Below are 15974 nucleotides of genomic sequence, written 5' to 3'. Positions count from 1 at the left end.
CTTTTAACGTTTTGCAACACTAACGCACCTGGAAAACAGCTGTTCGGACTCATAATTTTTTTTGTAAGAAGTTATTTAGGAAAAACTACAACAAATCGTTGTTTTAGTGCACCATGACCCGGGCTGCGGGCTCCTCGTAATCCGTTTCTCGCCCGGATCCGCGTATCACGATGAATCTGCGGCCGAGATGCCGCAAGTGGCTGCCACTGGCCACCCAGCAACTGCGACTGCGGAACCTGGCGCGAATCCAGGGATTCAACATAGTCTCCGGGCCGCAGGAAAAGTCAGCGGAACAGGTGGAGCCGGAGGATGTGCTGCTTTACTACACGCTGCACACGGACAAGGACAGTGGGGCGTTCTACACAAGTGAAAAGCTGCCGCAGCGCCACCAGCAGCAAAAGTGGGCGGAGATCTGTGCGGATGACGAGGCCTGGCGGAAAACCAATGCGCAGTGTGTGTGCGTCAAGGTGTGGAAGCACTATCCGGCGGAGCCGAGAGATGGCCAGCCGGCTGAGACTGACCAAAGGACTAAGGAAATGCGCGGGTATCTAGCTGTTCCAGCTTCCAACCTAAACTTTACTCATACTGTATGTATTTTCAGAAGGTCACAGCTTAGGCCCAGCCGGCTGCCCCGCCCACCAGAACTGCTCTTCAGCTGGGGCGTCTACTTTTCCGGCCTTATACCACTGTCACCCCTCACCCTGTCCCAGTGTGGTCAAAATTGCCTGGTGTTCCAGCTAAATGGCGAGCAGTTTGCCTCCCCGTCGATGATAAGCGAGCAGGGTTTGCAGTCGCAGCTGCATTTGCACTACCAGAATTACGCGGCGGATGAAGAGCTGGAGGAGCCGCAGGATGGAGGCATCAACTCGCCGGCTGTCAGCCGCAGTTCAAGTCCCGTGCTGCGGATGAGTACGATGCGTTATGCCCAGCTAAAGTGCCAACAGCAGGAGATCCGGCGCAGCAACAACCTGGACAAGTTGCTCATGCTGCAACGTCTGCAGCGTTTGCATCAGCAGAAGATGCGACAAATGGCCGAGGTTTGCCGGGAAATCGCCCGTCTCAGTGTACACTGTGTGACCAAGAATGAGCTGCGCCTGAAGCCACGCACCACATCACTGTCCGGCGACCACTCCGCCCATCATCACCATTCCATGGGCCGCGCTCTTAGCGTGTTGCTCGCCGAGCAGCAGCTTATCGCGCCCCTCACGCTTTACAATGCCCAGCAGCTAACCAGAAGGATCGAAGCGCTAAGCAGCCAGCAACGACTGCTGAAAGCAGAACGGGAGACGTTTCGCCAGCGCAACGATCGGGCCCGTCAACGTCTGGAAGAGATGCGGGAACAGCGCGAGGCACTGCAGCAGCAGCTTCACAGCCAGCGACATCGACTGGAGCAGGAACGCCTGGAGCTGCGCACCCAGTCACCCCAACTTCTGGAACAGCGTGATCAAAGAAGACAAATAGTTAGACAGGTTGGAGTCACAATGTAAATTCCTAATGAACAGAAGTTAATAACTATTTGTAATAGGTGGAGCGGAGGATGTCCACCCTGGTGTTGGAGCTGCAGGAGATCTACAACATCCAGAACGTGAGCGGTCAGCAGTTTAGCATTTGCGGTATTGCCTTCCCCCACATGGATCAATATACGAGCGATTCCCGCCAGGCGGCCAATGCACAGCTTCTGGAAAACGTCTCGCCGCTGGCGGTGAGTGCGGCCCTGGGCTACGTTGCCCACTTGGTGCAGATGTTGTCCATCATCATGGATCGTCCACTGAGGAACCGAATTCTGTATGAGCCGTCGAGGGCAAGGATCGTCGACGATATCAAGGAGTTGACCTACACCACCAGGGAGTAAGTGCTGAATGAGGATAAAAATCATGATTTATGAAACAATCCGTAAACGGTTTCCTTAAAGCCACATCATTGCATTGTGCAAAGATATAAGATTACAGTAATTCTTAATTATTATGTTCTATTACAGATTCCCTCTGTACACACGCTCCATTTTGCCGTCGCAGCAGACCAAGTATGCCATCTACCTGCTGCGTCAAAACGTGAATCAACTGTGCAACGACATCACCGGTCACTGTGATCTGCGAAACACCTTTGGCAACTTGCTGAATCTTTTCCGCACTCTTCGCTACATCGAACGGTCGCAAAGGGATGAGATCGACGAGCGGGATGGTACGTCTGGAGGAGGCGGAGTAGTAGCAGCACGTTTGGCCAACGGTCTGACTGCACCGCACTTGTCGGAGTCGCACTCGTCGGTGGACATGAACCACGTGCCATTGCCGACGAACGTCAATGCGGTCAAGGATGCACTGCTCCAGCAGCTGTTGCCGCCCGGCGTGAGTCAAACCCTGGCCATCGAGGGTTATGCGTCAACTCAACGGTAATAGAATTTCCATTATCTTTAGGCATTGGGTTACAAATAATTTTAAATATACTCATGTGCGGTCTGAATCTTTATGAATCAGTCTTTCAAGAATAGACATTAATGTGTCGTTAATATCAATAATCAGTCTTTCAAGAATAGACATTAATGTGTCGTTAATATCAATACACCCTAACTTATATTGCCAATCTCTTGCAGCATCTGTCGTTCGGTGGGATCCTATTCGGATGGCGAGGACGAGTTTCGACCCCGACTGGAGCACAACTATTCCAACTCGGACTCGAACATAACGCTGCAGACGGAGCGTAGCTGAGCAAGTGCAGCCACATCCGAAAGTGTATTATGGCCAGCGTCTATATCAAGTATCCATGGCTCCTCCCGAGTGGTAATTTCGGATTGGTCGCGTATTAGTTGAAAATCATTTGTATACTTTTAAATTATCAAAGTCAATGGTAAGGCATATGCATAACGCTAACCATTGCGAGCATATTATTTTTAGCTGTTTAAGATCTCTGTGTAAATTCCCGTTTATTGTTTGTTTGCTAATGTAAGCTACTAATAAACATTTAATATTTTATACAACCCAAATATCTTAATTAAGAGGGTTACAATTAAAAAATTTTATTGATACTTTTAACATGAAACAGCTTTTAAGTTTGAACATGCCGCCAATTAGTGTTGAAAAGTGAAGAAAGCAGGTGTTGCTTTGTAACATAGGCGTAGGTTGTAACTTTTCCTAACAAAATTTTAAAGAATTTAATAGGTTTACACTGTAAACTTTTCCATTTATGCTTCCGTACTAGTTTAATCTTGTGTTTTTGTAGTATTTTTATTAAACCCCTTTAGCATAAATTAAAATTCATACAGCCACGACTCAGGCAGTGTTGCAAAGCGCACCGCTTCGCTAACAGTACTCTGTGAAGCCAGCTGATTAACGTTTGGCCAAAATTATTCGCTGGCAACTTGCTTCCGGGATTTTCTTGTTTTTCTTGCAACTTCCGGACTAAAATTAAATAAAAAATGTGCTGGCAGAGGCCCAAGGCAAGGCCAAATAAGGGGCAATCCTTGTTTTGCTAAATGAAAACGCGAAAAGCTTGCAGATGCGAAGTGCTACCTGAATTGCCTGTGCATGTGTGCGTCTTGTGTGCTTTGTGGCCCGGGCCTTGGCCTTTTATTTATCAAATTCGTATCAATTAAACGAAAACGCTGAGCAACAGAAGGCACTTGGAAGCTGATAGTGACGATTTGGTAGCCGGCAACTGTGGCGACCGATAAGCGGGCCTCCACCACGGGGAATGCCTGCGATTTACGCGTATATATATGGTGTTTACCCTACGTGTTTACCGCTCAAATAAAAAAATGAAACCCAAGTGTGATAAGGAGCAGCTGTGAGGTTTACACCTGGAATTGCTCAACGGAAACGTGGCAAGAGGTCCAAAAAGACTGCTCGGCATTTATTTTTATCTAGACCCTAGAGTATAAACAGAACAGCTAATAGTGCGAGAAATTTTGCATAGCCAATTAAGGTGTTAATAAGTTCAATTCGGGCGCCAAAAGGCCGAAACACCCACACTTAAGCCAACTACGCTTGCTGGCGCTCTTCTTCGCACTTCCGCGCTCTCTTCAAAATGGCTGAGAGCAAGATACCGCTACGCGACTTCGATGAAGAGAGCGAAACGGACTCGGAGACGGAATTACTCATACGCCGCGATGTCCCGAGCAGCAGCGGCGGCGGCAGCAACAACAACCACCGCAACAACAACAGGGGCAGGCGGCGCAAAAGCTCGACGGGCTACAGCGGCGTCGACGTCGACGTAGGCGCCGGCAGCTCAGCCGCCGGCGGCCGAGGCAGCTTTCTGGGCAATCTCTTCGGATCCCACAGTTTTGGCTCTGCCGCCGGCCAGATACGTTATAGAAATGAGCGGAGTCGCGAGCGCGCCAAGAACTCCAACGGCATCTACAGCAGCATTTCGAAACTGGCGCACTTAACGCACACGTCATCGGGCGTCGCGGGGGCGGGATCTGTCGGCGGGAGTGGCACTGGCAGCGGTGGCGGTGCTGGAGCATCGCCTGCCGATGGAGTAACCACTTCGGGCACGGGAGCATCCGCTCCGGCGGGCGATCATCTCAGCAATGGCGGCACCCACAGCACCATCGTCGACCCGGAGAACGGCTCCTCCACGGTCTTCTACCAGCACAACCGGCGGAAGAGCAAGAGTCGCAGCCTCGGCAACGTCTGCAAGCTGTGCCTGTGCAGGTGAGTCCGCGCTTCGGTGCGATCCGCTCGTTACCCTTCGTCAACGCTGCGTATGCGCAACATTTCCATTTCGCTGCTGCAATACTGCAATAGCGGGATTTTGTGGGAGAGTAAATAGCAGTGCAACAGCTGTTCACTGGTCAACAAAATATCTGGAAACTTAAGTGTTAAAAAGAAGGAAAATATAATTTTTAACTGAGAAATGTTTCAAACGTGGATTTTTAAATAAGTGATAAAGTGTAACCTCCGTATAAGGTTTCCTTATCGAGCCTCCAAAACATTGATGCCGGAATCAATTTATTTTTTATTTAAAAACTTTAAGATTTATTTGTTTTCAATAGCAAAATACGTTTATTTTTCGAAAAGTATAAAATCTCAGCACAGATTCCTTATCGCGTTTGCTTGAATTTTAGGTCAAGTGAATTTGTATGTTTTTTCCTTAAAAAATATTATACCCTTATCAAAATTTGTACGTGAAAATTTTTGTAAGTTCCGCAATACCTTTATTTTTAATTTTTTATTCAGTTCTTTGCCTTGCTTTAACGGCAATGCTAGGTACATATTTTCCGTAATACCTCTATAAATAATCTTTTGTTATTAAATATTTGCCAATTAAATCAAGAATAACGTTGACCCCTCTCCCTTGGCTTGATGCCGAACAAGTTGTTGTTTGGTTTTTGGCACTTCGAATTTGTTTATTATTTTTTCGGCCTGAGCAAAATCATTTTGGGGCATCCGAAACAAGCAGAGTGAGCCAAGAATGATTTGTGTTGCAATTTTACGAGTGTGTTACTTTTAAATAGGATCTTTTACGAAACACAGTTCCAAGAAAACGATGCTGGCCGAAAGGCGAGTGGGGAGCTGGGGGGCCATGTATGACATATATGTACAACAATGAATGCGTCTATATAGCGACTCCGAGATATATTTTTAATTTAGCTAATTAGAGAGGGAAACAGAGGCAGCCGAGAACTCTTGAGAAAGGCGGCACATGCGAGCAGGCGAACGGGCTCACACGTCTGAAAGTGGATCGGCGAAAGAAAATTAAAAACATTTCGGTTTCTGCTCTGCGACGTACTGCAAATCGATAAACGTGACGACTTCCAGGGCCGGGGGAAGGTTTCGACGAATGGAAATGGCAGAGAAAATAATAACAAAAACCAAAACACGGCTATAAATAGTGGCCAAGACAGGCGAGACGGTCGGGTGACAAGGCACAAAGCTAGCGCAAACACTGGAGGCCCCACATTTCTGGCCGGAACTCTAATTGCCGCGAAATGTTGCCCAAAAACACACGACTCCACGCGGCACCCGTGCACTTTTAATCGATGTTTGCCGTGCGACTTGAAACCCGATTGGTGGGCGAGCAAAATAATAAAATAAAAACCGACCCAAGAAGCCACCAAGAAATGCCAAAAATTCCGAAACCAGTTCCCAGCTGGTTTGGCTAGCACACTGTGCTTCTCAAGGTTTCTAAAAAATACAAACGAGTTGCTCGGAAGAAGTCGCTTCATAGGGTTTTTTCGTTGTTGCCCGGTTAGTGGCGGCTTTTTGTGTCGAAAATTGAAAGTTTCTCTGCTGCCTTTTCGCCGCTTATCAGAATCGGGTCGATTGTTGACCAAACTACAAAATGGAGCCACGAACTCCGCAATGCGTCATTAGATCCGGTGGTAGTGAATTTTAAATCTAAATCTTTAAAGCGAACGTACTCGAAGATTCAACAATGAAAAGGTCTATGTGAGAAATTTGTTTAACTTCTATGTGGGAAAGGTAAATTCATCGTTTATATAACAACCCTTCTCTAGAAAATAGGTATTCAGTAAAGTAATTTTAATAATTTGTTGTTCATTTTTGTCAAAAAACTAAAGGTAATGTGGGAACACCCCAAAAAAGTGAAACTTAAGAGTTAATACCGGTTGTATTATAAGTACAGTATAGTACTGAAACGAAAGTTTAGATTAAAGGATAAATAATTGAAGGATAAAAAGTTGTTTTTCCTAATTTAAATTTGTTTGTTCTTAAAGCAAAAATTTTGATTGCTAGACTGCCTTTCTATGACTATTTTTCTTCGGTGTAGCTTTACCCAAAAATCGTAAATCCTGCTCATCATTATGAAATAACAATCGCCCATACCAAAGCCCCAATGTCATCTTGTGAGTTACAAGTGCGTCTTTAACTCTTTGAAGCCTCTTATCGCCCCTGACCACAACAAGCTCAAGTTTTCTTTAATTTTTGTGAAGGTTTCGTTACTCGGAGCCCAGCTCTTGGGCCTGTTTGAAACTTTTGCCGGCTTTTTCGTTTCATATTCGGCACTCAACTCCGATGGCCGTTTCGGTTATATGAGGCTCAAAGATTTCGACAGGCCGATTAGAATTGCAAAGTGAGGCGCCATGCGGCACAGCTTGTTGGTGTGATTGTGGCAGCCACGGTGGCCACTGTGGTGGAACCAACTCGGCATTTATGCTTCCCTGTATACGAAAATATTCCACTACTCCTCTAAGACGAAGAGCTAACGATAAATCGACTTTGAATGTGGTTTGTACACTGATAACAACAAGGAATATAATAAAGATAAATACTTGCTTTTTGGATTAAATATCTTGTATTAAATGTTGGAACTAAATACGAAAACATAATCTTCAATTTAAGGGATTTATTTTGAAAATATTTTAACTACAGCAGCCATTTTTAATTTTTAGTGCTTTACTTCGTAAAAAACCTTTATTTCCTTCTTAAATTTAAATTTAAAAATATGTAAATGAGCTGAAATGCTTTCATTTATATTTATATTATTGAAGAAAATAAAAACATTAGTGGATATAAAACATAGCAACGTATATTTATGTTGAATTTGAAGTGCGTGGATTTTTATTTCGTTTTTGATCAGTGTAGGATGTTTATTATTAAATAAAATGAAGCCAATTTATATATTTAAAATGAATATAAAAAAAAACATAATTTCGTATAAATTTAAATTTAAAAATCTATAAAGTAAATAAAGTTCTTAAATAATTATTTATATTATTAAAGAAAATAAAAACAGTAATGGATATAAAGCATAGAAACATATATTTAAGTTGAATATGAAGTTTTTGAACTTTTATTTTATTTTTTATCAGTGTAACATGTTTATTATTAAATAAATTACATGAAATTGAGCAAATGCCCTTTCCAGAGTTAAGTGAAACATTGAAACCTCTTTCATAATTGCATTAAACATAGCCACTGCCAACTGGCGACAGGCTTTTCCCAAGCTTTTTTCACTTTGCCCCATGCAAATTGGCCAGCCACGCCCCCATTCCCCGTGTCCGCCTCCGTAACGCCACAAACTGTCAATGGAAACGCCTAATGTTATTATTTTCTAGTCGCCGTTAGCTGTTTATCTAGTTGCGAATGCAAATGGCTGGGAAAGGGAAAAGCAAGGCCACGGGGGGCTGGGCGGTGGAAAGCGACAACGACTGACGCCCGCAACTTGGACTGGCATTGTTTTCCACCCACCGGCAATGTGGGTTAATAACCAAAAGCCAAGTCATACTATTCATAGCTCACCTCATTCCTTTCCGGTTGCCCGGAAAGGGTATATTGCACACGTGTTCCACTCCCTCCAAAGCAAACATGTTTGTCTTTTCCGTAACAACCATATGTGCATGAAACTGAAATAGTAATTGTATTCAAGGTATTCTAATATTTCGGTATTTAATTTAACATGGAAATATATTTCTTTAAGATTTTTTAAACATTTTATTTATTTCATTTAACATGGAAATATATTTCTTGAAGATTTTTTAAACATTTTATTTACGAGCCTTCTGATTTTACACACTAAAAACACAGATAAAATGGATCAATATAGTTACTATTTTTATAGTTTTTAACCATTTATCTGTAAGATTTCTTCGAGTGTGGAAAGTAATATAAAAATATTGGAAACCCATAGAATATTCATCTTCACAAATTATAGATATCAACTGTTTGAGTCACAATAAGAATTTTTTCAGATCAGTGGTTTTAGTTCATAATTTTAGCTCTTTGCTTTGTGGGTGATAATTCGTGGGCTTGTTTGTTTTTATTCCGGGAAAGGCGACTGAAGTTAATTTTTTTACAAATTTGGGAGGATAACTATTTGTAATGGGAAATAAAAGGTGTGTCTGGTTTTGTGATTGGTTTTACTTATTTGAAACGCTTTTCGAAACCGCAAGCAACTCACTTAACACTTATCTTTGACACCAAATTGTAAATTAGTTTCTTTTTAGTGTGACACACAGCAGTGAAAAGAAATGGGTTAGGGAAGTTGTGAGGGGAGCATCCATAAATTACACAAATCATTTGCTCAGTTTTTCAATGGCTCTTTTAAGTGGAAAATAGTTTTCTCTTGGCCGTTTCTGGCGTTTTCATTGCTCTTTATGTGCGGTAAATGTCTTACACAATTTTTTGTTTTTTCTAGGGTGAAGGTCTTAAACTGGATAACCATTAAAAAAGCTAATATAGTTAGATAATATGTAGATAAAGGAACGGCTATTTTATAGGAAAGTGGTGTATACTTAATAGGTACAAAGAGTGATGCACTTTTTACCTATCCATCTTTCAGAAGGGGTTTATTGTTGCGTTATTATAGGTCAATGATAAACAATTGTTTTTATTTGTTATCAACCAAAGGCAATTGAGTCGATAAACACATTTATCTAAATCTGCGTTTGAAGGTTTAATAGTGACAGTAAAAGTTAGTAACTTTTGTTTACGTAATAAAGTAATAAAGGCCTAAACAAAGAGATATTTGGTATATATGCTAGACACTTTCGTGTTTCAACTGTTTATTTAATTTAACCAGTCTGAAAAAAGACTGCTTATTTGGCTGTGTTTATCTTAAAGGAAAACGTTACTGGAAAAAAGTACCTTTCAGTAATGATAAATAACAAAGATTTCGAAATGTATAAGGCAGAAAGAGAGCACACTTCCGCAGATCTCAATAATGGCAGCTGTTCAGAGTCTATATTTAATGGGAAAGGCGGAAAGCAACATTTGCTTGGGCAGTACATGCAATCGAATCTGCTGAGGTCTACAAATCGTTTTGAAATTTCCAGTTAATTGCTCACAACGCAGCGAATCGCGGCAATTGTTTGTTATGGCCGCGGCCACTGTTGACGAGTGAATTTCCATGCGAACAGAGTGCATCAGTCCTAGGCTGAATCACATTTCGACCGATAAGCGAATGGCTTTAAGGCGAAAATACATTAAATTCGCATCTAGGCGTATTTTACTAGCGTGACACACTTCGGGATTATGGATAAAGAGAAGCGCCAAGGCTTCGAATATGGCAAAAAGCGCTGACTTTGAAGTGCAACATGAGTCACACAGGTGAGTTAACAATTCTGCTGGCTCTTTTGTTAGTTTTTTGGTCTTCTGCTGCTGCAGACAAGTCGATGAACTTTCGCCGGGCAGTTTTGGCAACTTTTTCTTATGAGATCATGACACGAAATCGTCTGGCCAACTCGAGCGAATGTGTGCGTTATATTGACAAAACTTCGGAGCGCGCTCTATTCGCACACGTCTAGCACAAGCGGCCAAGTAGAATGGTCGTAAAAACAAAAAAGCTGTGGCAAAACAAGTTTGCTCGTGGGCAAACAAATAAGAGGAGCAGTACATTGCGCGCTGATCTAAGGCAGCTGAAGCGTAGACACAACCGGCAAGAGCTTATTTAATTAACATTCGAGTGCTAACGAAAGCGGCGAGAAGAGCTGCTGAGTCAGTCATAAAGGGGTCATAAAATCCGCACCCAGCCATTCAGATGTTTTCAAATTGCGCGCCAACTGCGACATTGCCAAGTGCGAGGAATCGCAACAAGTGGCAGCTCTGGCCAAAAAACAAACGTGTAGCTGTCCCTTTCCCGCTTATTGATTTCTCTGGGGAACCAAAGACAGGGTTGTAAACGCGCAGACGACGCAGTTTTCATACGGAATTTTCACATTTGTTTTGTGCATAAGAATTTCGGACGATTCGAATTACACATTGCGGAGTTTGCCAGTGCAGGGCGTGTGCCATGAGCCGCGTTTGTGATTATGTGAAAAGCGCCGAAGGAAAACCGCGAATCGAAATCACAGCTGCCGCCGAGAACAAAGGCTGCATGAGCACAAGACTACAAATCTAAATTGAAATTGGCACAGCTTGCGAAGTGATTGCAAACCTCGGCGAGAAAACATGGATGACGCTACCTCCCAGAACTCGGCTGCAACGCCCATGACTCGCGAGAATATTCCGCTGCTGAATCGCCAGCGGAACCGCTGGTATCTCTTCAGGTGTGAATCATCAATTGGGGGATTTTCTGTTCAGCTTTCTTATCATTTTTTCGCGGTGTATTTAATCTTAATAACAGTTAATCGGTTGCAGCCTGTTCCCTCTCGCTCTAACACCCGCTGAGCCAGGTTTTTCACCTCCCACTCGCACACTCTCTCTCGCTCGCACATACACCCACAACGGCATACACATTCCGTTGACTTTTGTTGTTGTCTGAATTTTCACTTTTGTTTATTTTTCGAGTTTTTATTATCGATTTTCCACTCAAGGTCGTCTCCTTTAAATGGACCCATGCACTTTTGTGATAGAAATTTTAATAAGCTCGACGAAGCACTTGCCTCCATATAGGGTTTTCCCATCAGCATATGAATGTTGTAGGTTCAATGGCTATTAAGTGTTCCTTATAGGGTTGAGGCTCGTGGGAAATCGTTAGAATATGGAAATTAATAGTTGCAAAAGTCATTATTGTTTATTATTTAAAAAATCAAAATTTTTAATCCCTTAAATTTACTCATTGTTGTTTATAAGAGGACTCATGCTTACGTTTTTCTAAAAAAGTTTAATTGAGTGTTAGCTGGAACGTATTTTATAATTTAGGGTTAAAAATTATATAAATAGGACCTTTATAAAAAAAATTTGATTTTTGAGAGCTCAAGCACATTTATGCTTTGCTGCTTAGATAATATCGATTAAAAAATAAAATAATTTCCACGTTTTTAACAACTTATCTTTCCGTTATTTTTCGAAATATTAACCAAATTCTATGTGAAACAATAAGCATTTTAAAACGATTCATGAAATCGCCCAAATGACCGTAGCTCGTCGCTCTCAAGCCATTCCATAGAATTCGATCGCGGGAATAAGAGAGTTTATGGATGACTGGGGAGATCGGCCGAAAGGATGTTCCTGGCTCACACTCTAACCGAGAGCAGCGTGATACTGATCCTCGTCTGTCTTTACAGCTGCTGGCGCAAATGGTTCAGGCCGCGAGAACTGAGGGCCCGCACCGTAAATCTGGGCCGGGTCAACACGGAGAAGTTTCCGCCGAATGAGATCCGGAACCAGAAGTACAACTTCATCACCTTCCTGCCGCTGGTGCTGTTCGAGCAGTTTCGCTTCTTCCTCAACCTGTACTTCCTGCTGATGGCGCTGTCGCAGTTCATTCCGGACATCCGGATCGGCTACCCCTACACCTACTGGGGCCCGCTCGGCTTCGTCCTGATGGTCACCATTTGCCGAGAGGCGGTCGACGATCTGCGACGCCATCAGCGGGATCACGAGGTCAACTCGCAGAAGTACAAGCGACTGTCGGCCACCAACGGCAGCGGCTACGAGATGGTTCCCAGCTCCAAGCTGAAGGTCGGTGACATCATAATCGTTGAGAAGAACGAGCGTGTGCCCTCGGATCTGATCCTGCTGCGTACCAGCGATCGCAGCGGATCGGTATTCGTGCGCACGGACCAACTGGACGGCGAGACCGACTGGAAGCCCCGCCTGGCCGTTCCCTACACCCAGAAGCTCAGTCGCGACTCGGAGCTGCATAGCATCGATGCCAGCTTCTACGTGGAGAAGCCCCAGAACGACATCCACAGCTTCATTGCCACCTTCTGCATGGCGGACGGCAGCGAAGACACTGGTCTTAGTGTGGAGAATACTCTGTGGGCCAACACCGTTGTGGCCGCCGGCACCGCCACCGGAATCGTCATATACACTGGCTGCGAAACGCGCAGCGTGATGAATAACTCACAACCAAGGTCCAAGGTGGGCCTGCTGGACATGGAGATCAACGGATTGACCAAGGTGAGAGTCCATAATCGAAAGAAGTACAACCAATGTAGTTAGCGCCAGTAGTTTTAGTGTCAGGACCCTTTCATTATTTATTACTGAAATGTTATATATTGTTTTACCCCAACAGGTGCTGTTCTGTGCCGTGCTGGGCCTGTCTCTAGTCATGATGATGCTGAAGGGATTCGGCGGTCCTTGGTACCGATATATGTTCCGCTTCGTGCTGCTCTTCTCCTACATCATTCCAATCAGTCTGCGTGTAAATCTGGATATGGGAAAGGCCTTCTACTCGTGGCAAATGCAGAACGACTCCAATATCCAGGGCACTGTAGTGAGATCGACCACCATACCCGAGGAACTGGGAAGAATCTCGTACGTGCTGACCGACAAGACGGGCACACTTACCCAGAACGAGATGGTGTTTAAGAAGATCCACCTGGGCATAGTGTCGCACGATGCGGACACGTTTCATCACATTGGTCAGATGATACAGAAGCTCTCGGGAAACATTCTGCAGCAGCAGCAAGGCAGTGTCTCTAGCTCGAGCAGCGGCGGAGAGTCGACTAAGCCCATTATGTTTGCCGGCAACAGGATGCGTCGTCCGGAGGGCTGGCGGGAATGGGAGGCGGTGCGAGCACTGGCCCTGTGTCACAACGTTACGCCGGTGAGCGATGACGAGGACAACCGATCCGTGTCCACGGCATCGACTGTCACTGGTGGCAACAACTCACCCACCAAATCTGTGATAAACATCGAGGCACCCGGCAGTACGGACACAGAGCATCAGTATCAGGCTGCGTCCCCGGACGAGATAGCGCTGGTCAAGTGGACTGAGCAGGTGGGCCTGACCCTGATTGCCAGGGATCTCAACTCGATGACGTTGCAGGTGAAGACACCTAGCGAGGACAGTAAGTAATTCCACAGTGCCATCCAGTCTAGCGGCTAATTTATTTCTTTTACATCTAGATGACATTCTACTGCACTACCAGATCCTGCAGCTGTTCCCCTTCACTAGCGAGAGCAAGCGCATGGGAATAATAGTGCGTGAGAGCAAATCGGGCCAGATAACGTTCTACCTGAAGGGTGCTGACGTGGTTATGTCCAGCATCGTGCAGTACAACGACTGGCTTAGCGAGGAGTCTGGCAACATGGCGCGAGAAGGACTTCGCACTCTAGTGGTGGCCAAAAAGGTTCTCACAGAGGAGCAGTATTCCGACTTTGAGACGCGCTACAATGCAGCTCGACTTAGCATCACCGATCGCGTCGCCAAGGTGGCTGCAGTCACGGAATCCCTAGAACGTGAGCTGGAATTGCTCTGTCTAACAGGTGTGGAGGATCGACTCCAGGAGAACGTGCGTCCAACACTTGAGCTGCTGCGTAATGCTGGCGTTCGCGTTTGGATGTTAACTGGCGACAAACTGGAAACTGCATGCTGTATCGCCAAATCGTCGCAGTTGATTGGCCGTAATCAGGGACTGCACGTTTTGCGTTCCGTTAAGACGCGAACGGATGCCCACCAGGAGCTAAACAGCTTCCGGCGCAAGCAGGGGCATGCTCTGGTCATCTCCGGCGAGTCCCTTGAGGTCTGCCTGCAGTATTACAGACCAGAGTTCCTGGAGCTAGCCACGGCTTCGCCTGCCGTAGTCTGCTGTCGCTGCTCGCCCACCCAAAAGGCCCAGGTGGTGGCCCTTATCCAGAAGCACACGGGCAAACGAACCTGCGCCGTGGGAGATGGTGGCAACGATGTCAGCATGATTCAGCAGGCGGACGCAGGTGTAGGAATTGAGGGACGCGAGGGAAGACAGGCCTCGCTGGCCGGCGACTTTAGCATTCCGCAGTTCTCGCACATCGCCAAGCTGCTGCTCATACATGGCCGCCGGAGCTACAAACGTTCGGCGGCCCTCTCACAGTTCGTCATTCACCGCGGACTGATCATCACCACCTTGCAGGCGGTCTTCTCAGCGGTTTTCTACCTCAGCTCGGTGGCCTTGTACCAGGGCTTTCTCATGGTCGGCTATTCGACGCTGTACACCATGTTTCCGGTGTTCTCATTGGTGCTCGACCAGGACATCACATCGGAGACGGCCGTCACGTATCCGGAGCTTTATAAAGACCTGTCCAAAGGACGAAGTCTAAGTTACAAAACCTTCTTTATATGGGTACTCATCAGCATATACCAAGGCGGCGTCATTATGTACGGAGCGCTTATACTGTTCGTCGACGAGTTTATACACATTGTGGCGATCAGTTTCTCGGCTTTAATTATGACTGAGCTGATTATGGTGGCTCTCACTGTGCGGACTTGGCATAGGTAAGTTCGGGCGAAATAATTCATCTTTAAATGCGATATTTATTCGGGACCCCCATTTGCAGATTAATGGTGCTTGCGGAACTATTCAGTTTGGCGCTCTATCTCATTTCATTGGCCGTGCTGCATGAGTATTTCGGTGAGTAATACTTTAAGTGCTGTAAATATTTTTATGTAACATTAAATCTTCTGTTTTCAGACTGGGAGTTTATTTGGTCGTACGATTTTCTATGGAAGGTTTCCCTCATCACGTTGGTTTCCTGCTTACCATTGTACATAATTAAGTTCTTGCGTAAAAAGTGTTCGCCTCCCTCCTATTTGAAGCTCTCTTAGAAGGTGGCTTGGCAGAGAATTTACAAATTACAATTCCTTCAGACCTTATTATCCCCTTTTTTTCTGTTCACACTTTAAACTTCGTGTATTACTTAGCACTTGATGTGTTGTCTCTTGTTAATTAAGCAGCCATCCCACAATTATATCCCTGGTTTTGCCAATACCCGCACCAACCCAAATATACGTGATATCAGGTTAAACTCCACATCCTCGACACTACACTTTTGTTCAATGATATTTTTTGTTTAGACTTTCAAGTTACACAGAAATTGAAGAGACAAAGTGATTCGATTATTGTAATTTAAATTAAACCAATTCTTATTTGTAAGCGAGGGGAGCAACAGTTTTAATATATATTTCAATTTTGTATACCTGTGTGTATTTGATTAATATTTAAGTCGCAGAAAACCAAATTATGTTACTAATTATTTAATTATAAAATAAATTAATAATTGTATCTATGACTAAAATGAAATCAATTACAATGGTATAGAAAGAGATGTGAAAAGAAAATAGATTTTGTATAAGGATTTAGAAATCGCATTGCATTGTGAAATAATGATTATAAATAAATTAACATATATTAATTAATTGATACAAAAGATGGT

The 15974-nt window shown here is 44.4% G+C and overlaps 2 protein-coding genes across 4 annotated transcripts; both read left to right on the top strand.

The window, feature by feature from the left end:
- The first annotated feature begins 15 nt into the window (after positions 1-15).
- LOC108032760 (UV radiation resistance-associated gene protein) lies at positions 16-2980 on the top strand. 2 transcript variants are annotated; one of them, XM_017106754.3, is made up of 5 exons: positions 16-544; positions 605-1469; positions 1526-1848; positions 1979-2389; positions 2591-2980. In XM_017106754.3, the coding sequence occupies exons 1-5, from the start codon at positions 171-173 to the stop codon at positions 2703-2705; spliced, it is 2088 nt and encodes a 695-aa protein (XP_016962243.1). In that variant the 5' UTR covers positions 16-170; the 3' UTR covers positions 2706-2980. The 2 variants fall into 2 exon arrangements, with proteins under 2 accessions (XP_016962243.1, XP_016962242.1); XM_017106753.3 differs by having other exon boundaries at positions 17-544; positions 602-1469.
- Positions 2981-3329: 349 nt separating this feature from the next.
- On the top strand, positions 3330-15968 carry LOC108032541 (probable phospholipid-transporting ATPase IIB). Of its 2 annotated transcripts, none has more exons than XM_017106414.3 (6): positions 3330-4649; positions 11903-12740; positions 12856-13633; positions 13692-15036; positions 15099-15172; positions 15233-15968. In XM_017106414.3, the coding sequence occupies exons 1-6, from the start codon at positions 4021-4023 to the stop codon at positions 15364-15366; spliced, it is 3798 nt and encodes a 1265-aa protein (XP_016961903.1). In that variant the 5' UTR covers positions 3330-4020; the 3' UTR covers positions 15367-15968. The 2 variants fall into 2 exon arrangements, with proteins under 2 accessions (XP_016961903.1, XP_016961904.1); XM_017106415.3 differs by lacking the exon at positions 3330-4649 and adding an exon at positions 10544-10942.
- The last annotated feature ends 6 nt before the right edge of the window (positions 15969-15974 follow it).

Source organism: Drosophila biarmipes, chromosome 2L, assembly GCF_025231255.1.
Source record: "Drosophila biarmipes strain raj3 chromosome 2L, RU_DBia_V1.1, whole genome shotgun sequence".
In the NCBI taxonomy this organism is placed as follows: domain Eukaryota; kingdom Metazoa; phylum Arthropoda; class Insecta; order Diptera; family Drosophilidae; genus Drosophila; species Drosophila biarmipes.
This window is presented reverse-complemented; position numbering and strand designations above follow the sequence as displayed.